Source organism: Triticum urartu, chromosome 5A (genome assembly GCF_056163025.1).
Source record: "Triticum urartu cultivar PI428250 chromosome 5A, HENAU_Tu73, whole genome shotgun sequence".
NCBI classification, from domain to species: Eukaryota; Viridiplantae; Streptophyta; class Magnoliopsida; order Poales; family Poaceae; genus Triticum; species Triticum urartu.
The window spans coordinates 613,632,233-613,653,321 of NC_141877.1; the positions used below are offsets into that span (position 1 = coordinate 613,632,233).

The 21,089-nt window shown below is 47.8% G+C and overlaps 2 protein-coding genes across 2 annotated transcripts; both read left to right on the forward strand.

The window, feature by feature from the left end:
* The first annotated feature begins 5,615 nt into the window (after positions 1 to 5,615).
* On the forward strand, positions 5,616 to 6,469 carry LOC147973358 (F-box protein At5g03100-like). The gene is made up of 2 exons (XM_087524654.1): positions 5,616 to 5,923; positions 5,968 to 6,469. The coding sequence occupies exons 1-2, from the start codon at positions 5,616 to 5,618 to the stop codon at positions 6,467 to 6,469; spliced, it is 810 nt and encodes a 269-aa protein (XP_087380780.1).
* Positions 6,470 to 16,885: 10,416 nt separating this feature from the next.
* On the forward strand, positions 16,886 to 20,611 carry LOC147973359 (blue copper protein-like). The gene is made up of 2 exons (XM_087522057.1): positions 16,886 to 17,204; positions 19,785 to 20,611. Exons 1-2 carry the CDS (start codon positions 17,024 to 17,026, stop codon positions 20,240 to 20,242), a joined length of 639 nt encoding a protein of 212 aa, XP_087378183.1. The 5' UTR covers positions 16,886 to 17,023; the 3' UTR covers positions 20,243 to 20,611.
* Positions 20,612 to 21,089: the final 478 nt, after the last annotated feature.

The window sequence follows — 21,089 nt, forward strand, 5'->3', positions numbered from 1 at the left end:
GCATCTCCTAGTGATTCAAGCGCTAGTTTCATCAATACCATTTGGCATGCTTGCTTATCAGTTTGATTGACCTCTATTTCTTGTAAAGTGGTTGTGGCAGGAACAAGGGAATGATTTCTGTGGATACTACGTTTGCGAGTCCATCCTCCACACGACTTGTGAACGAGGGTACTCTGACGAACAATATGAAGTGCGTAAGCAATAATATTCTCAATTTTATTTTATTACCATCATTTGTGTTGAGTTTCATTTATTCATATATATATATATATATATATGTGTATATATATATATGTATTGACCCCCTTGTTCAAATTAGATGTTTCGGGTGCGGGATGAACTCCTAGCACCAGATCGTATGCGAGCAATTCAAGAGGAATTGGCGGCATTCTTCCTTGACCACGTGATCGCTGAAGACGGAGAATACTACGTGGACCCTGTGTTCATATATAATTAGGAGATTATATTGTAAGAGATAATTATTGTATATATGTAGCCGGTAGTGTCGGATAGATATACGAGAACTTGTTGTTCGACCAATCTCTCAGAGAAGGAGAGGTGGTCGATATCACTTCTCTCTGTATGCATATGTTCATGACGATCTTCTGTTTCCTTTATTTGCTTACTAGCTAGCGTGTCTAGTCCTCTCTATATATACGTATATATAGCATCGTCCAAGTACGGACATAAGAGAGGACACTTCTCTCTATTAATTAGCTAGCTAACACAATATATGAAACACCTAAATTAAACCCCCAAAACCCCCAACCCCTCTCCCCCTTTCAAAAAAAACAAAAACCCCGGCTCCTGAAATGCTGACGCGTGGATGTCTATTGGTCCCGGTTGGTGCCACCAACCGGGACCAAAGGCCCTCCTGCCTGGGCTCGGCGCACCGGCCACGTGGAGGCCCATCTGTCCCGGTTCGTGTAAGAACCGGGACTAAAGGGTTAGGGCATTAGTAACGACCCTTTAGTCCCGGTTCACAAACAGGGACAAAAGGCCCTTATCAACCGGGACGAATGGGGGTTTTTCTACTAGTGATACCTGCATATATAAGCCAACCATACTACAATGGATCATAGGCAGAATATGAAAGAAAAAAATCGACATGACCTTTGCTAAAAATATGACATAGAGAGTGCCAGAAATTCGGCGAAACTGAAATGAAACAACATTTCGCAAAAACATTAGCTCTCATGCAATACCTACAAATATAAGCCAACCACACACTAGAATGGAACATAGGCAGAATATGAAGATATGAAAGAAAAAATTCGACATGACCTTTGCTAAAAAGGTGACATAACGAGTGTCAAAAATTCGGCGACACGAAAATGAGTGGACATTTCACGAAAACATTGGAATGCATGTCAATACATGCAAATATAAGACAACCACACTACAATGGATCCTAGGCAGAATATGAAAGAAAAAAATCGGCATGACTTTTCCTAAAAACATGACATAACGAGTGTCAGAAATTCGATAAAACAAAAATGAATCGACGTTTCGCGAAAACATTGGCACTCATGTCAATACCTTTAAATATAAGACAACCACACTACAATGGATCCTAGGCAGAATAAAACTAAGACACAATACTCAAATAACACCTAGACACTCTAAGCACAAATAACACTAAGTCACAATACTCACATTTAACCTACGTAAAAAATCGATTAAAGATGTACTTATATTCACCGTAAAACAATTAACACTAAGAAACATTAGCATGTATTTCTAAACTACTTGTATTTACCCTAAACATGGTTGTGAAAATACCAAGATGTGGCGCGGTTGGCGTCCGAAGGCGGTGCGAGGCCTCCGATGCTTGCGGAGAAGGGCGAGATGGCCGCAGGGCTAGCCAACGGGGAGGAGCTTGGTGCCAGCATCATCGATATGCCTCTAGTGTGGAGGACGAGGCCATGCCCACGACGACAAGGAGGGGATCGATTTGGAGGGGTGTGGGCACGCGGGGCGGGGAGGGGGGTGGCTGTAATTGAGGGGAACCCTTTTTAGGTGAAAATTGAACCCGCATACGCGTAGTGGGAAAAAGCAGTAACGGACACTAAGTAACGCCCGCCACCCGGAAGGGCTAAATCGGTGGCGGGCGATTACTAGCCCCCGCCATTGCTAAGAAATGCCTACTTCATCCTCCTCATACATTGAACATACATTTTTAAAAATAATCATTAAATGTTGCCTTCTCTATGATTAGCACACGGCATCCAGAGCCCCGTGCTCAAAATTTACCACTTTTTGAGTTGGTTTGCTATTTTTGCAACATTAATTGATTTTCGTAAAAAAACCTAGAGCTTGCAAACTAAGTCGAAAATGGATGAAACTTTGCATCATGTCTTCATTGGACTGATGTACAATGTGGTAAAAAAAATCAGATCATTATAGCAAAAACATTATGCACCTTGTGTACAAATCGAACACTCTCCCTCAAAGTGCCAGGTTTTCAAACGGAAACCGCCGCCTTACACACACAACTACATTTTTATAAATCATTTGGACTTCAAAAAAATTCCATGGTTAGCACCTCCCTCCCCCCCCCCCCCCCCCCCCCCGCCCCCCCTCAAACCTCTATGCTCGAATTTGGCCTTTTTCTAGTATGTTTGCTATTTTCCAGGCATTAACTGAGTTTTCGGCAACTAAAAAGAGCGGAACGCTCTTTGGTTGGAAAGCGCATGGAAACGAGCTTCGAATGTGATGAAACTTGGCATTGTGTCTTCATTGCGCCCATGTACGGTGTGGTAAAAATTTTAGATCGTTACAGCAAAAACTTGATGCACCTCATGTAAAAATTGAACACTCTACCTCAAAATGCCAGGGTTCGCTATTTTCCACGCATTAATGAGCTCCATTCTCGCAGTATTCTAGGTAGATAGTTTGTGTCGATGTAGGGATGTAGTTATGTAGCTGGTGATGTCGACTCAGAGTAGAACTTGTGATTTTTCTGGGTATATGAATCATGAATGCTTATGTTGCTTATGTTCCATGTGTGTTCTGAACCTGTGTTGCTTGTTACAATCTTGTTCTTCTTTCTTTGTAGATGAAGTGTTATGTGGTGAGATATAAAGGAGTCTATGATTCATGGATGACATGCCATGAACAAGTGTTTGGTTAGTAGAGAGGAGACAGAGGATGATTACTCCAAGTATGCGATCAAAGAGAAGGAATCATGAAGTAGGTAAGAGTGCATGTCAGATCGGGTTAAGTGGGCTGAAGAACTTGATAATCTTCGTCCACTTTGGCCTAACTGTGGCGTGGCTTTTATCATATGATCTTACGTAACATGAATTGGCCACATTGGGGTTAAGTGATTAGCGGTGACTTGTTAATTATAATGCTTGTGTGGACCATACATGATGCTTTTGTGATCTTGGTGGAATGTATGTGATTTTAGCCATAAAGTGGTAGTGCTTGTGATATGTGGACAATGATATAATTTCTATATACTCCCTTTATTTCTAAATATAAGTCTTTTTAGGGATTACAATATGGACTACATATGGAGAAAAATAAGTGAATCTATACTCTAAACTATGTTTATATACATCTATTTGTAGTTCATATTGAAATATCTAAAAAGACTTATATTTAGAAACGGAGGAGTATTTTTGTTGCAGGGCCTACTGAGTAGCCGATATCTATAATGGTGTCATGTGTCGCTTTCTGGTCACTCACCAGATGCTTCGCTGAGTATATAAACAAGAGCCGGGGGCACTGCAGTCGTAGACCAAGTATCAGCTCTTGGCAAACATTGGTACACAGCACTTTGTTAGCGGAGAGCCATACGCAAGAGCTCGACAAAGATGGGAGGTCACGTCGAGCCCTCGTCTGCATTGGACTTTGCTGAGTAGCAGGTTGATGGAGGTCGGCCAATCCAGGTGGCCTTCGGCAATGTGTTTGTCGAGTCCCCGACAGACAAAATTTGGTAACGGAAGAGTATCAGGTGATAACACCTTCTAAATGCTCCCATGATATCATTTGAAAAAGTTTAATTTTAAATGTTTCAAAAGAATCTAAAAATAATTATAGATGTTCACATCACATGAATGTACGGCCCATAAAAATTACAGGTCCAAATTCTAAATACACATTGAGAAACAAAAAAGACAAATCTGGATGTGAATAGTGGCGTTTTAATTTTTGTCTTTTTTGACACTATTGATGCTGGATTTGTCTTTTTTTTCTCCATGTATATTTGAAATTTGGATCTGAAATTTTTAGAGATTGTACATCCATGTGCCATGAACATTCAAATTTTTTTGAAACATTTAAAATTGTATTTTTTTGAAATGGTATCATGGTATCATCTAAGAGGTGGTATCATGTGATATTTTTCCCATTTGGTAACTGGCCTTTTTCTAAAGAGTGTAAGCCGGGTACCCTATGCCAAGAGCTAAACTCGACAAAGTGTTTGCCGAGTATTAATTACCCTTTGCCGAGTTTTCTGACCACTCGGCAAAGACGATAATTCCAATAGCGAATGAAGAGGAGAGTAGAAGCGCCTCATGAAAACACCACATCTCCATGGAGTTGTGTGGCGCCAATGAGGGACGCTATCAAATTTCTAGAAAGGGATTTTACCCAGCGATGGCTCCTTCCACCTCCACTTCGGAAAAAGCCGATCACACCACCGATGCAGCTGCACAAGAAACAACTATCTGGACCACCATGAGGTGTGTGTTGGGGGGGGGGGGGGGGGGGGGGGGGTCTAATGAACGTAACTGGTGCGATGCAGCGAGGCCTTTGTCTGGTGACATCCTTCAATGACAGTGGGGAAGGAGGAGAGAGAAGTGGAGCGCTACGGTTCAGGCTGCTCGCCAGCCGTACCATGGGCTAGCTCGAGATATTTTCACCATGCTATTAACCTAATAATACAGATGAGCTGAGTGTAGCTCAGATGGCTAGGTTCCTTGTGATGGAACCAACCCATCAGAATTCAAGTTATATAGTTGATACTCGTGCTTGTAATTTTCTAGATTTATTTCAGGCTTTTGGATGCTTGTTTAGTGGGAGGAGACGTTTTCGTCGACTAAATGGCGTCTGTGATGACTTCGTCAATCTCAAGATATGATGTCGGCTCAGTATCTCGGAGTTGCTCGTAGGGATAGGATGAATGAATGTATGTGCATGTATATGACATCTGTGATTGTACTGTATTAAAAAAATTATAAACGTACTTTTCCATCGGTAAAAGATATTTTCGGCATGCAGATTGTTTGTGCACAATAAAAAAAGTGATGATTAGAATGCAAAAAATGTGTCGAAAACAAAAATTGTAATTAGCTTGCTAGATTAATTCATCAAACAAATTATTAAAATGCTCTTATATTATGGGATGGATGAAATAAGAAACCAATAAAAAAGGCCGGCATAATCAATCAATCAATCTCGTTGAGTACCGCTAGTCGCCAACGGAACGAAACACAATCATACCGAATAATATTCCGTTCCATTTTAATAGCATAGGATTAAGTGGGAGTATGAATAAGAGGACGGAGAGGGAGCAGGCAAGCCGGATTCCTATACATAGGCCCGATCATCAGTCGATCTCCTACTCCATTCTCCCAGCCGCCGCAGGCCGCACCCATCTGTAAAGAATGAGTGGCGGCGGCGGCGACCTGTTCGGTGCGCTGCCGGACGAGCTCCTGCGCCACGTGCTCTCCTTCCTGCCCTCGCGCGATGCCGTGCATACATCCCTCCTCTCCCGCCGCTGGCGCCACCTCTGGAGATCAGCCCCCGCCATCCACGTCCACGGCGAGGGAGACGCCTTGTGCGTCTTCGTCAACAGCCTCCTAATGGGCCGAGACGCTGCCTCCGCGCCGCCGCTGCCCTCGTTCGAGATCGACGCCAACCTGAAGAAACTCCGCGACTGCAACTACTGCGAGTACAAGCCCGACTACTGCAGGTGCGAGTTAGGAGTTCTTCTACCCCTACTCGGACCGCTGGGAGGTCAACCCCCCAGGTCGACCGGTGGGTCACGCACGCACTCTCGGTGGGCCGCGCCCGCTCCCTCACGGCCCGCTTCCATGAGCAGCAAGACGTGCTCTGGAAGCCGCGGCGCCCCCTCCCCTTCGCCTCGCCGCACCTGACGACGATCCACCTCGACACCGTCCGCCTCGTCGACGGCCAACTCGACTTCTCCTGCTGCCCGGCGCTACTGCGCCTCAATCTCGAGCGTTGCGGCCTCTATGGAGACGCACTCGTATCGCCCTCGCTGGAGCGCCTCACCATCGACGACTGCCGCACCGACATCGACGATGACTGGGAAGCAGGACCAGGCGAGAAAATGCACACGAGCGTGTCGACGCTGAGACTCCGTTTTCTGGAGATATCTAATAACTACGGTAAGAAACAGTTCCTCGAGATGATGCCTTGGTTGACAAAGGAGAGCGTCCGGTATACAAATGAATGGTTATATGATGGTGATTCAGAATCAGATTCGGAGGGATAGAGATGTTTTACGCTCGTTGATGTTGTTGTCGCAACACAACGCACGGTACGCTGCGATTTGAAGTTTATCACGGCCGTTTGCTTCTTAATATTTTTTGAACGCCGATAACTGCCACACGTGTGACATAATGAACATCCGCCCACATAAATCGTTTGATCGTACTAGCCAACATAATACTATATGGGCGCACATTAAAACAGCCCACACGTGTGACAGGAGAACCCCATGGCCCGAATGATTTGTGCGGCAGGAGGGATCGCCAGAACAAATGTTACCCCCACGACCGAGCGGCCTCCAGGTCCCGTCTGTAAAATGAAAAAGCCCAGTAAGAAAACAAAAGAAAAAGGCCAGATTTTGTGGCGTTGACAAAAAGCCCAGTTTTTTGCTGTGCTACGAAAAAATGCAATCAACTTTATAAAGCGAGAAATTGCCATGTGTAAACATAAAACTTAACATAAGTACATATGATTTAGTTGCCATGTTCATATGTATGATGAACAATTGGATCACAAAAAAGTGTGGACAAATTGCCATGGCAGATTCACATCAGGTATTTGCCATGGCATTACAATTGAAAATGCCATGTTTTAATGGTGGATACAATTCTTTTGCCATGGTCCAATCCAAAACAGAATGCATTTGCTATAAGAACATGGCAACGATCATACATGTCTCTCAATATCTATAATTATGATGTAATAATGCGTAGAAGCAATGAGAAAAAGAGTTAAAGATTTTGTCATGGCAAAAAATTGAACAATTTGCCATGGCAAAAAAATAACGTACTTGCCATGAGCTAACTTAAGTGTTGGTCATGGAAACAAATAACAGATTTGCCATGACATAAGAGTTTGAACAATTTGCCATGGGAGAATTGGAAAAAGTTTGCCATGATTGTGAAATAATATAAATGAAGATCATGGGAGAATTTGAAACGGTTTCCCGTTGACAAAAATAATACAAAGAAAATGATCAAAAAATTGCCATGGCAAAATGCATATTCAAATTTGCCGTGTTATTTTTATAAAAAATTCTAACTTTTTGAGTAATTAAATTTCCATGAATGTCAAACAGCACAAAAGAAATTTAAAATGTCATGGCAAATGCATATAAAAAATTGCCGTGGAATTTTTGTCAAAATTTCCATGCTGATATATAATTTTTTTGCCATGATTGTTAACACAAAAAAAGTGATCGAAAATTGCCGTGGCAAAAGTATTTTCAAATTTTCCATGGTATTTTATCAAAACTTGACCTTTTCTGTTATTAAATCGCCATGTATGTGAAACAACACGAAAAATAAAATCAAAATTGCCATGGCAAAATGCATATCATTATTTGCCGTGGTCTTTTTTATCAAATTTTCCATACTAATATAAAAAATTGCCAAGAATGTGAAATAATAATAAAAATGAGTAATAATTGCCATGGCAAAAGCATGATCAAATTTGCCATGGTATTTTACCAAACTTGCCATATTTTGCGTGTAATTAAATTGCCATGCTTCGTAAAAAAGAAAGTGTTGCCATGCTCCAGGGGGGAAAATTGCCATGTAGTATGGCAAATCTATTCCATTTAAATGAAATTTGCAATGCTTCATAAAAAAAAAAGAATCACCATGCTCTAGGGGAAAGAATTGCCATGTAGTAGCATGGCAATTCTATTCCATTTAACTGAAATCTTGGTTTTTGAAAATGAAATTTCCATTGCCCAAGGAAAAAATTGCCAGGTAGTATGGTAAATCTATTCCATTTAACTGAAATTTGCCATGCTTCGTAAAAAAGCGAATTGCCATGCTCTAGGGGGAAGAATTGCCATGTAGCATCCAAAAAATCTATTCCGTTTAACTGAAATTTGCCATGGTTTTTGAAAACAAAACTTCCATTGTCCAAGGAAAAAAAATTGCCATGTAATATGGCAAATCTATTCCAATTAACTAAAATTTGTCATGCTTCATTAAAAAAAGAATTGCCATGCTTTAGGGGAAAGAATTGCGTTTTGGTCATGGTAAACTAGTTCAGATATTGTCATGGGGCTGTATAGTTAATTTGCCATGGAGTACAAATTAAATTTACCATGGGCTGCGAAATTAAAATGTTCATGTCAAGAAAGCTAATTAGCACACTCGAACATAATCAGCTAACTAAAAAGTTAAAATGAAATCAAAAGAGTTTTTCGACTAGTTTACCATGACCAGAACGCACTGGACTAGTTCTGAACTAGTTTGCCATGAACTATGTGTACTAATGCATCATAGTTGGGTTATCTTAGCATCATATTGAATAATTTGCAGTGAGAAAAATATAAAAAATGTATAAGTTTGGTTCCATTCAGCATCACATCACAAAAAAGTGCAGAAAAAAGGAGAAATCATGCATGGGTGAACTTGATGAGCTGCTACTGCTAGTTGCTGATGAAGCGGACACAGCAAAAGAAGGGGCACGAGATTAGCAGCCTCATAGTGCAGAAGGGGAAGGATGAAACCCCGATGAGCGTGCTCGTGCTGACACCGGGCTTGGCTGGCGAGCCTCCGTCTCTCTCCTGCACGCCACCCCTTCTCCCATCACGTTGTTGACCTTCAGCCTGATTCCGGTCAGATTCGCCACATGCACGACCGGCAACCCCCTGCTGCAACCGCCGGCTGCTGAGCTACTCTGCTCCGATATGCCTCAAAAGGGTGGAATGCTCTGCCATCCACGGCGCCGCCACCGCTACCCGCGACATCCCTAACCGAGGGTCATCATCAGTGTTGAGTAACGTGATTGTATTAGAAATATAAATTAGACTAGGAAATACAACAACTATTCTATCAATCCCTCTCTCCCTTCTAACATGGTATCAGTTTTTGGGTTTTAAATCCTAGCCACCACCGCTTATGCACCCGCGCGCTGTCCCTGGGGCGGTCGGCCTCCATGACCGCCGCCGAGGGCCGCTTCGCTTGTACCTAGGGTTCGTCCGGCGGCCGTGTTGGTTGGCTGCCCTAGAAAGTCTTTTTTTCCGATCCTTTGATCCGGGTTTTCTCTCTCGCCGCTCGCTTTGATCGGCGTCTCCTTTTTGCTTTTCCTGTCCATGTGATCCGGTTTGCGTCGCTCATCGCCGCCGTCGACCCCGTGTGCCTCTACTCCAACACCGGCGCGATCGGCCGGCTTCTTGACTGACGCGGCGGTCTCGCGCGTCGTCCGCGCGTCTGCCCATCGATCGCCCCGACCCGGCGGCATCGCGCGGCGTCCTTGCGTCAGCCCGCCGGTCGCCCCGACCCGGCGGCCTCGCATCATGCGGCGGCCCTTCACCGTCGTCGTTCGCGCGACGGCCCGCCAGTCGATCTACGCCGTCCGTCACCGCCCTGCTCCAACCGGGACTCCTGCATCATCCCAACCCGGCGGCCTCGCGCCATGTGACGACCAATCATAACTGCCCTGCCGCCCGCCGCCGCCGGTTCATCTCGGACTCCGCTGCCACCGCGCCTCCACCGAGCGGCGTCCCCAACTTCGTGCGCGATCGGATTGATCACCCGTCCGCCGCCGCGATCCGCCTCATCTACGCCATGCGACTGACCTGGCCCGTCGGTTGCGCATGCCTCCACAAGCCCCGTGAAGACCGTCCCGAGTTCAGCGCGCTCCTTTACCGGTCGAGCAATGGGCTGTCGTTGCATCTCCCCGTCGGGCCGCAGCGCCGCCGCCCCGTGGTTCTTCTCCCAGCTACACCGACCCGCGTCACCGCTACGTCACCCCTTCGGGCCGTAGTACCGCGGCCCGCGGTCCACCGCCATCCAGAGGCCGTCTGCTCCAGGTCGTCCCCGTGGCACCACCGACCCTCGTGTCGCCACTGCGTCGCCCCGTCGAGCCGTAGCGAGCGTGGCACAGGGTCCACGCCGCCGTCCAGAGGCCGTCCCCGCGGTTGCACCGACCCGCGCTCCTCCGCCATGCCACCCCTTTGGGTTGTCGCGCCGTCGCCCGCGGCCCCTGCCGCCCTGAGGTCTTCCCGCCGTCACCCCGACCTGCCCGCCGCCGCTGCGTCACCCCTTCGGGCCATAGTGCGGCGGCCCACGGTCCACTTCGTCGTCCACGCGCGCTGACTTCCCGTGGTATTCGTCGCGCCACCTCCCTTGGCGCGGGAACACCACCGTGTGCGCCGGTCTTCGTCATGTTGTCGGGTTCTTCGCCTACTTCGAGCACCTCCGTCGCGCTCCTAACCTAGCCGCCGCCGCTACCCACGTAGCTGCCGTCGCCCGTCCACCTCGTTCGTCTTCGCCCAGCACCGGCCCGTTGCCAGCGTCGCCGTCATCTACCCCGACCACTTCGTCTACTCCGACAACCACAGGCGACATCGGCTCCGCATTGATTGACGCCGCAACCGTCGTCGAGTCCTTCTCTGCTGGCCTCTCCGACTCCTCCGACATGGCGTACAACTTGTGTAGGTCCTCGTCTATGCATGCCCGGTGCTGGGAACACCGATGCGTGCCTTCGTCCACGACGTTTCCCCGGCCGGCCTGGCAAGCCTGGTGTGGCGCTTCGTCAACTTCGTCTTCGTCCATCTACGCATGCCCGGTGCTGGCAACACCGGTGCGTACTTTCGACTACGATGTGTCCCTGGGCTTGGCAAACCCGCCGCGACGCGTCGTCAACAACGTCTTCTTCCTGGCGCACCACTACTTCGACACCACTGCGCCCATGCTAACTCGGCGCCCTCTTGCTCCCGCGGCTCCACGGCGACATCCTCGACACCGGCTCCCCGACTCGACATCGACCACGGCATTCTTCGCGCGGCTACCTCGACCACGGCTACACCACCCTCGCCTCTCGGCTACATCGACAAACGGCACAGAGGGCTACCGCCTGCTTGAGCAACCTCGTTGGTTTCCACTCCAGCCACGACTCCACGATGCATCGACCGTTACGATTGTGGGGGGGGGGGGTCCGTCGGCTTGCCTTCGGATTCTTCTCCAGTCTCACCGTCTGCGTCGCTACCGTTGTGACTGCTGGGGGATGTTGAGTAACGTGATTGTATTAGGAAACATAGGTTAGACTAGGAAATATTCTGGCTTGCCTTGTACTCTAAGTAGATCATGTACTCCTATATATATGCCCACGAGGCTCAAGCAATACAACGACTATTCCACCAATCCCTCTCTCCCTTCTAACAATCAGGACCACCGCATCTTCTCCGCCGCCGCCACCACAGCTGACGATGTGGATCCGCGGCCGACGAAGTAGCAGCTGCTCCCAGCGACCACCTCCCCTGGCCGACAGTGCAGCTGCTACTCCCACCGTCCTCGGAGGCGGATATGGTCGCAGCACGTCGATTCGGACGACATCGCGTCTCCGACCTCCAGGCCCGAGCTCCTACTGGGACAGGAGCTCTCGAACGACGCCCTCATCCTCACGCCTCGCCCCGCTATCCGCTCGCCCACCCTACATGGAGCCGCCGAGGCCGCCGTTGGCGAGCTGCCGCACCTAAGCTGCTGCCCCTTCTCCCATCGCCGGGATCTCTCTCTCTCTCTCTCTCTCTCTCTCTCTCTCGTTCAATGCTCTCACTCTCTCCATCAGGTCACCAAGAAGATAAGGAAAGGGGGGAAGTGAGCCAGCAAGGAGAGGCTAACGTTCGGGCGAGGACCCAAACAACCCACACGACCGCTCCGGCTGACGTGGCAGTACGCCTTGCTCTAAGATTGATGCAGCCCATCTAACGACAGAGAGAGCGTTTGGGCGAAGTAGTCACAGCCCACACGTGTGGGCGTCCCTATTTTTTTAAGAACGACGATAACTGCCACATGTGTGGGCGTCAAGGGTTTGCCCACACGTTTTGTGTGGTGTCTAAGAGAACCAGCCCACACGCCTACGTGTGGGCAAAACAACTAGCGTCCATATGCCTTTTTTTCCTTGTGGTCCCTCTCACACGCCTACGTGTGGGCAAAATGCATGACGCCCACACGACCTCTCTTAGCCACCTACCTCACGGTCCCGCATGCCCCGCGTGACAGTCACCACGCGTCCCGCGGTTGCCATGGTCCGGACCCTCTTCAATGTCCGTTTAACTGCAGTTGCCATGGTTGCTCAACTGCAGTTGCCATCTCAGGTCAAGTGCCAGATGCCATTTTGGACAACTGCAGCTGTTGCCATGTATGGTCTGGTTTACTATAGTTTCCATGATTTAAAAACTTTAGAGGTTGCCACCTATTAACACTAAGCAGTTGCCATGTATGGTTTGGTTTACTACAGTTGCCATGATTTGAAAACCTTAGGAGTTGCCACCTACTAACACTAGGCAGTTGCTGTGTAGCGCTCCGAAGAGACATGGCAAAACAATATGTTCGGGTAAAAGAGAGAGTTGCCATCCGATTACAAGCACACTAGGGCAGTTGCCGTGTACCCTGCAAAACACATGGCAACTGACATGTTCGAATAAAAAAAAAGAGAGAGTTGTCATCTACTTACAAGCACACTAGGGCAGTTGCCATGTACACTGCAAAACGCATGGCAACTGGCAGCTTGGGTGTGGGAGAGAAGACGGGCGTGCGGGCGAGATGACAAATGCCCATACACAAGCTCTTGTGCGTGAGTGAAAGCTAGCGTGTGAGCGAACTGCTAAACGCTCACACACCGACCCCTCCGTGTAGTGAAACGGACGTGCGGGCGACCGGATGAATGCCCACACACCAGCTCAGTCCTACATGGCACCATAAACATGCCAAGATTCATGCATCCATAAACGGGGGCAGATCAACGCGTGTGGGCAAGATGCAAACGTCTACACGTGTGGACGTTAGTGTTTTCATTTTTTAATCAACACTTGTTCGAGTTCTAGTGAACGAGATCAAGTCACTTTATCTATTGCATGTAACTAATTAAGCTAGAAGAGTGAAGCAGTCTTTCCTCTCTTTTTTTGAGGGATACAGTCTTTCCTTTTGGTTTGGGTGTCTAAGTGTGGTTCGATGATCTTAGTCCGTAGGATGCATGGTACTAGATGTTTGGATCGTTCGTGGGAAAGTGAAGTTTCCGGCAGCTTTGTTTGTGAGCGTTGCACCGCACAAGTAGATGGATTATGGAGTTTGCCTCAAAAGAAAAAAAAGATGGATTATGGATTAAGAGACATATCGCAAAAGCCTGCCCTGTGGTATCGGTGTGTGTATTTCTTCCGGTTCGTAGTGTGTGATGTCCTGTTTGTGTCCGCGAATTCGAGATCAAGGTCTAAAATCCATTTTTTTCGTGAATACTTCCTTTGATTGAAGAAGAAAGAATACGCACAAAGGATGGAGACCTCCTATATGCCGCATTTTGCGGCCAATAGGTCGCGCGACGCACAGGGGTCGTGCAATTGGGCCGGCCCATTCAATGTGCGTCAAGGAATGAAAAATTCCGAAATCACTAGTTGAGAAGTACTAGTTATAAAGATCATCCCAACTCCCTAGGTTGCGACAAGTGGCACACATGTAGCATGCCACTTGTCGCAACCTAGGAGTTTTCCCTTTTTTCGTAGATCCATTTATTTAAAATATTTTATCTCTCAAACCGTGCGTCCAAATCTCAAACCGCTTTCACCGTCTCGCGTCGAGCTCTTCAAAATTGTATCCAATGTTGATAGGTTTTGACGATTTTTTTTCATGAAAAAACCGAACGAAAATACTGAATTAGGAGCACAGGTTTTTTCCCTTTTCGAAAGAGGCACCCCCGTGCCTCTCACGAAATCACAACCATGCCTCTTGCGGAAGCAAAACCGTGACTCTCACGTAAAAAAGAAAAAGAAGAGAAAATGCGCCTTTTTCATTTTCCGAGGAGGCACGGGCATGACTCTCGCGAAAGCAAACCCGTGCCTATCGCGGAAGCAAAACCGTGACTCTCGCGAAAAAAATATAAAATGTGTTTTTTTTTTCGTTTCCGAGAGGCACTGCCGTGACTCTCGGGAAAGCACAACCGTGCCTCTCGCGGAAGCAAAATCGCGACTCTCGCAAAAAGGAAAAAAAACAGAAAACGCGTTTTTTCCCGTTTCCGAGAGGCACGGCCGTGACTCTCGCGGAAGCAAAACCGTGACTCTCGTGAAAGGAATAAAACAGAAAACACATTTTTTTTTTAGTTTCCGAGAGACACGATTGTGACTCTCGCGAAAGCAAAACCATGCCTCTCGCAGAAGCCAAACCGTGACTCTCGCGAAAGGAAAAAACATTTTTTGCGAAAAAATCAATTTTTTTGTCAAAAAGCTAAGGAAGACCGGTGGAAAACCAAAACGTCAAAAAAAACAGAAAAAAGTTCAAATAGCCAAAAACGCGTGCGGAAAAATTAAAAAAAATTCAAAGGAAGCGCTCAGAACGCGACACATGATGAATGGCTGCGAGTGCGCGAAGTGGCGCTGATCGAGGCTTCCGAAGGAGCGCTCGTTAACTAGTGTCTCCCGAAGAATTCGCTAAAAATTAACATGCTGTAAACGAGGATTCGAACACACGCCCTTCCTTAGTAGCACGTTATGCTCTAGCCACTATGCCAAGCTACCTACTACGAAAGTTTAGCAGCGGGAGTTTAAATAAACTTTCGCATTATCGAAAAATAAAAATCAATTCAGCCAATTCCATAAATTAAAACCAATTCAGCCAATTGCAAATTTTCAAAACTTCAGTATTTTTTGGAACATGTGAAATTTTTTTGAAAACAAGAACAATTTTCTGAATTAGTCAAAAAAAATTAAGCATGCGGACAGTTCTTTAAATTTGTGAACAAATTTTGAAACATGAACATGTTTTGAATATGTGAAGAAATTTCATGAAAACGAACAAATTTTGAATTTCCCACAGATTTTTCGAAAACATGACCATTTTTGGAATTTGTGTAGAAATTTTTAAAGCACGAACGTTTTTTGAATCTTGAGAACAAATTTGGAAGCGCGGAATTTTTTTTGAAGCGCGGAATTTTTCTGAAGCATGAACATTTTTTGAATCTTGAGAAAAAATTTTGAATCGGAGAACAATTTTGGAAAATCCTGAACAATTTGGAAGCACGAACATTTTTCGAATCTAGAGAACAAATTTTGAAATAGGGAACAATTTTAAAAAATCCCGAACAAATTTGGAAGCGCGATTTTTTTGAATATGTGAATAAAAATTGAAATTCGGTACATTTTCTGAATTTCAAAAGTATTGAACTTTTTTGTGTAATGAGAACATTTTTTGGAAACACAAACAAAATTTAAATTTTTTATTTTTTTGAAAAAATAAAAAGAAGTAAAAAAGAAAATCCTAAACATTTTGTAAAACTATGGACATGTTCTGAAAAAGAAAAATAAACTTGAAAAAGAAAAGGAAACAAAAAACGAAAAACGAAAAAATGGAAAAGAAACAGAAAACGAAAAAAAGATAAGATAAAGGAACAGAAAAGTAAAAAAAGTGAAAAACCAATAAAAGGAAAAAAAACCGGTTCATGAAACCTTCTAGAAGATTCACCAAACCAGAGTGGGGCAGTTCGTAAGTTATGTATGTAAGTGGGCCGGCCCAAAGGACTGCTCGGTCGGTCGCCCCCTGCGCGGAGCGTCGGCAGTTTGCCGCAATGAGCGGCCAATAGGATTTTCCCAAAGGATGGTACACGGAAATCCTATAAGGCGCATTGTACGCACATTGATATTTTATAATAAAAAAAAATTGTGTTTGAAATTTTAGAAATGTTCGGATCTGCGCTGGTGTTGTTCTTAATGTTTTTTTCTGCTATATAAACACCAATGTTCGCTAGGTCTACTTTTTGATTTCTACACAAACAAATGCGTGCCCTCACATGCTGTTTAGGTGCTGGCTGTATATATTACCCGGCGCTGCAAATCGCGTGTTACATTTCTTTGGTCAGACAGATATGAACAAAAGGCAGCCTCTCCTCCACATCTCTGGCGCTTCGGATCGTTCACATGCATAAAAGCAAAGTTGAGTCGACCACCTTTTCCTACTGAATATGAATATGCATATAGGCCATCGCATTCGCATCGCAACGAAGGAAGGAAGATGTGCCTACACCAACAGAGCGCGCTTTGCATCTATGCATGGTCGCAGTTGCTTCCTTAAGAAGAAAAAGATCTCGAGCCGGGAGGACTTGACAGCACGTACCAGCATGCACTCACAGGCCGATCGAGCTAACCATCCATCGACCAGCCTCATGATCAAGACTTGGATTGACAGCCAGCTTTTGAGTTTGCTTTACTCAAGGAACAGAGAATAACCAAAGACCAGCCAAAGCTCAGCTCCGGCACGCAGGACCAACCCATGCATGCATGCATCTCGAGCAAAGAATCCAATCAAGTTTGCTTTAAACATAACCAAATCAGGGTGTCTGCCCAAACAGGGTTTCGATTAGCTGGTAAAAAGCTCAATTTTACTCGAGTACTAAAATACTAGGGGTAAAATCGTCAATAAAGGCAATTGAGAGGCACTATAAATTGCGTTCCCTGGCGCCACATTGGTGCAAGGGCAAGGCAGAGCGCGAGAGAGTACTGCTCTGCTCAACATTCGTTCCGTGTGCTCTGCTCTTGGCATCTCCATCTACCCCTCCTTTCACAGAAGCAGAGCAGAGGGTGCGTGACAGAGAGATGAAGGGCGTGAGGGGCATGGCCGTGGTGATGGCGCTGGCGCTGGCGCTGGCCGGCATGGTGGCGACCTCGTCGGCGGCGGTCTACCAGGTCGGCGGCTCCTCCGGGTGGACCATCCTCGGCAACGTCAACTACGCCGACTGGGCAGGGAAGCAGAGCTTCAAAGTGGGGGACGTCATCGGTAAGTTCCTCGTTTCAGAGTAGTTTTCAGGCTAGCTACACATCTTTGTTCCTCTGTAGTAGCTTCCTTCTTGCTGAACTTTGATACATCCTTGGAGTCATAAACTCTATGCCAAAGAATTGTGAGGTTCTCTGTTTGTCGATGCAAGTAACTGCAAATCTTCCAAGTAGTAGTAGTTTTCTTAAACAGTAAAATAATACTACCTCCGTATCAAAATATAAGACGTTTTTTAGGCTAAACTAACCTACAAAAATGTCTTACATTTTGATACAGAGATAATACTAGTTTTTTTTGCGATTAAAGAAAATAGTGGAGTAGTTAAGTAGCACATGCTGCGATTATTGAGCAGGCAGCATCTCTTCTCCCATCGCCATGATTACTGATGCAAATATAGAGTGCTAATGACTTGTCGCCGTCAGATGAGTACTTTAGAAATGCACCGTCCATCCTTTTTTGCGTCTTGCGTTCAGATGAAGAGTCTTGCTTTTAACCATGCCCTGAAAAACAAAATTTGAGAAAAAAATATAGCACTGTCTTTGATTTTACTGCACGCTGCAGTACACACCTACTCCCTCCGTTCCGAATTACTTGTCTTAAATTTGTCTAGATACGGATGTATCTAGACTCATTTTAGTGCTAGATATCTCCGTATCTAGACAAATTCAAGACAAATAATTCGGAACAGAGGGAGTACAAGTTTTGCGTGGTCGGTGGGTCTTAAAGGCGTTCACAGAGGTTTCATGCTGTCTGCGCACAGTATTTACATGACCCATAAGTTTAGCTCACCCTCTCTGCATTACTATTCTGTGTCTGAAGAAATGCAGAGTTCAGGTGGGCAGATCGTTACTTCTTCTTTTTTCAAATGAAAAGAAAATCTGCATGGACCACTTGACCTAGTGAACTCTGAATTCACGAAACTGCACATGCCATAAACCATGGCAGTTGTGCTGCCCCATTTATTGTTCTTGCTGGTTGCTAGATCTGCTAGTGCATTGCCTGAGCTTTTAGGGCATCTCCACCCATGCCCCCAGGCCACTTTTTTAGCACCGGCAGCAAAAAAACATTCCACTCACACCCTCAAGTCCTGGTTTTTCGCCGGATTGAAGCAAAAACAGCGCCGGCGACCGCAGCCCACACCCAGCCTACCGGGGGGCGCTTGGGACCGCCGGCACTCCCTTTTGCATGCCGAAACCCCACAGGCCAGCCTCTCTTCCCTTTCTCTCTCCCCGCTCGCCCACATGCAAAAGGAATCTCGCCCACTTTTCCTCGCTTCTCTCCCCGCTCGCCGCCCGCCTATTCGCCGCACTGCCTCGCGCCGCCCCGTCGCCCGCCTCCTCACCGCTCCGGCCGCCAGAATCGCCTCGCCGAGCCCCAGGAAGTGGAGGAGGAGGATGAGCAAGGAGAAGCAGACGCTGCGGGCAGCCACGTGGAGCGCGTTGGAGCCGGCGTGCTATTGGCTCCGTTGGCGAGGAGGAGCTCCGCGAGGTCGAGCAGCGTGCTCCCAGACTCGTCCACGGTGTGGGGCGTGGCGTGCCGGGCGCCCCCCCCTTCCTCCTCCTCCCTCCTCTCCGTCCTCGTCGACGCCGGCCACGGAGGGCGCGCGCGGCAAGGCGCGGGCAGGCACGGGCGCGGCCAGGCACGGGCGCGGCCAGGCGCCCCCTTCCTCCTCCTCCCTCCTCTCCGTCCTGGTCGGCGCCGGCCACGGAGGGCGCGCGCGGCCAGGCGCGCGCAGGCGCGGGCGCGGCCAGGCGCCCCCCTTCCTCCTCCCTCCTCTCCTCGCTCCTTGACCTCGCGGGCGGTGTGGCTGCTGCACATGCCGTGCCAAGGAGGGATGGTGGTACGCGGCGGCAAGGCCCGTGCCTAGGAGCGTGCGGCGGACGGTGGCAGGCGTCCTCGATGGTGCTGAAGACGGTGTCGAGCTGCGGTGCCGCCACGCGTCCTCGAAATGCGTCTTGGGTGGGGGGACGGCTGGAAAATTTTTCGTCCCAGGGTCAAAATCTTCGCCGGCAGTCCCCCAGGCGGCGAAAAAAAACGCCTCCTGGGGGGGGGGGGGGGGGGGGCAACAGCTGGAGATGCCCTTAGCACAGAAGAGTTAGAAAATGGCTTCAGTACTGCATTTTGGCCATGTGGTGTGCCTGATGCTCCAGCATGCCAGTTGCATTTCAGTACATAAGCACCTAGCAGGTCTGAAAGCCCTAGGAAATCATTTGCATATTGTCAAGCTACTGGGAAATGAGTAATAGCCTCATCTTCCAGGATAGTAGTGTGGACTCCTCATTGGTTGTAAAGTGAAGCACTTTGACACTTTCAATCATGAGTAAATCAGAAGCATGTGTGTACCAGCTTGCTAGCTATAGCTTTGGCGCGGAAAGCCAGTGTACTCATTTCCTTCTGTCGATCGACCGATCTACCTACCTTGTGATGCACGTTTTGGTTCCGTTCCCGACACTTTGCGTGATCATTTCATCCATTTGGTGTGATCCAAAAGATGATCTAAAAGTAATCAGTTTCTAATTAATTGCCTGCGCCGATCATGGGTTCATGGCGCCAATCTGATTTGCGTGTCTGCACTGCACGCAGAGTTCAAGTACCCGCAGGGCATCCACAACGTGCTGGAGGTGAACAAGGCGGACTACAGCAGCTGCACCAACTCTACGCCCATCGCCACGCACACCTCCGGCGACGACAAGGTCACCATCAAGAGCCCCGGCCACCGCTTCTTCATCTGCGGCGTGCCGGGCCACTGCACCGCCGGCCAGAAGCTGAACGTCCGCGTGCTCAAGACACAGAAGGCCCGCTCCTCGGCCCCGTCCCCGTCCCCGGCGCCCTCCGCCACCGCGCCGGCGCCGGCCGCGGCGTCCCCGCGCGCCGGAGACACCAGCGGCAGCAGCGCCTCGACCCCTCCCGCCGCGGCGACGACGTCTGACGGAGGGGCAACGACGACCGCGCCCGCGCCGAACTCCAACGGCGCCGCCGTCGTCCGCGCGGGCTATGCCGTGGCATTGGCCATGGCCGCGTCCATGGCGATGCTACAGTAGTTTGCCATCCTCCATTCCATCGGTCTGGCGTGCATCTCTCGGTGTCCGATTCTTTTTCCTGTTATGCGTGGAGTGTTAATTCTTGGTACTTGATTTCCGATGGTTTGAGGGCATGTTCGGTTTGGCAAGGATTGCCGTGGATTAAGAGTGATTGATTGGCAGGATTTTGAGCTATATTCCCTGCTAATCCCTGCCAAACCTCCTCAAACCGAACAGGGCAGGTGTTTTGCACCTTATCTCTGTTTTTACCTGTTTTTGACTCTGGTGTGTATCCATGGATATTTTGTACCTGTGTTTCGTATATCAGCGCTGTAAAAGTTACATGTTGCATATGCATTATTTCTTGGGAAGGTAACTGTGATTTTTCTACTGTTGTTGGATGATTTTTTTTTTGTGAGAATAGGGTGTGTTTGGTTCCAGTCTTGAGCAACTCTAGGAGAATCTCTAGAAGTCTGCATTGACCCTCAAAACTGCAAATACAGGTTTAAACCCAACTCTATCAGAATCGCTAAAGTGTAGAATATCCATATATTTTCAGGGTATAACCTAAAAAAATCACCTGCCTCCTAGGACCTTCCCCAAATAATCCCATCGTTGGCGGGAGGGAAGTTTCGCCCCAACCAACCTCCAACCTCTTCTTCCTTCCACGTCGCCTAAGTGACTTTGTTTGTCAACGCCATGGACACTGCCTACCACCCCGTGTGCTCTCCCCTCCTCTGCGTGACCTCATGTCGCTGCCCATGCACGCCTCCCGAGCCAGTTGTGTCGTCGCACCATCAGCATGGAAGTGCGGTGCCATCGTTTAGTGCAGCGCCATCTCCCCCTCCCCCTACCCACACACACCGTT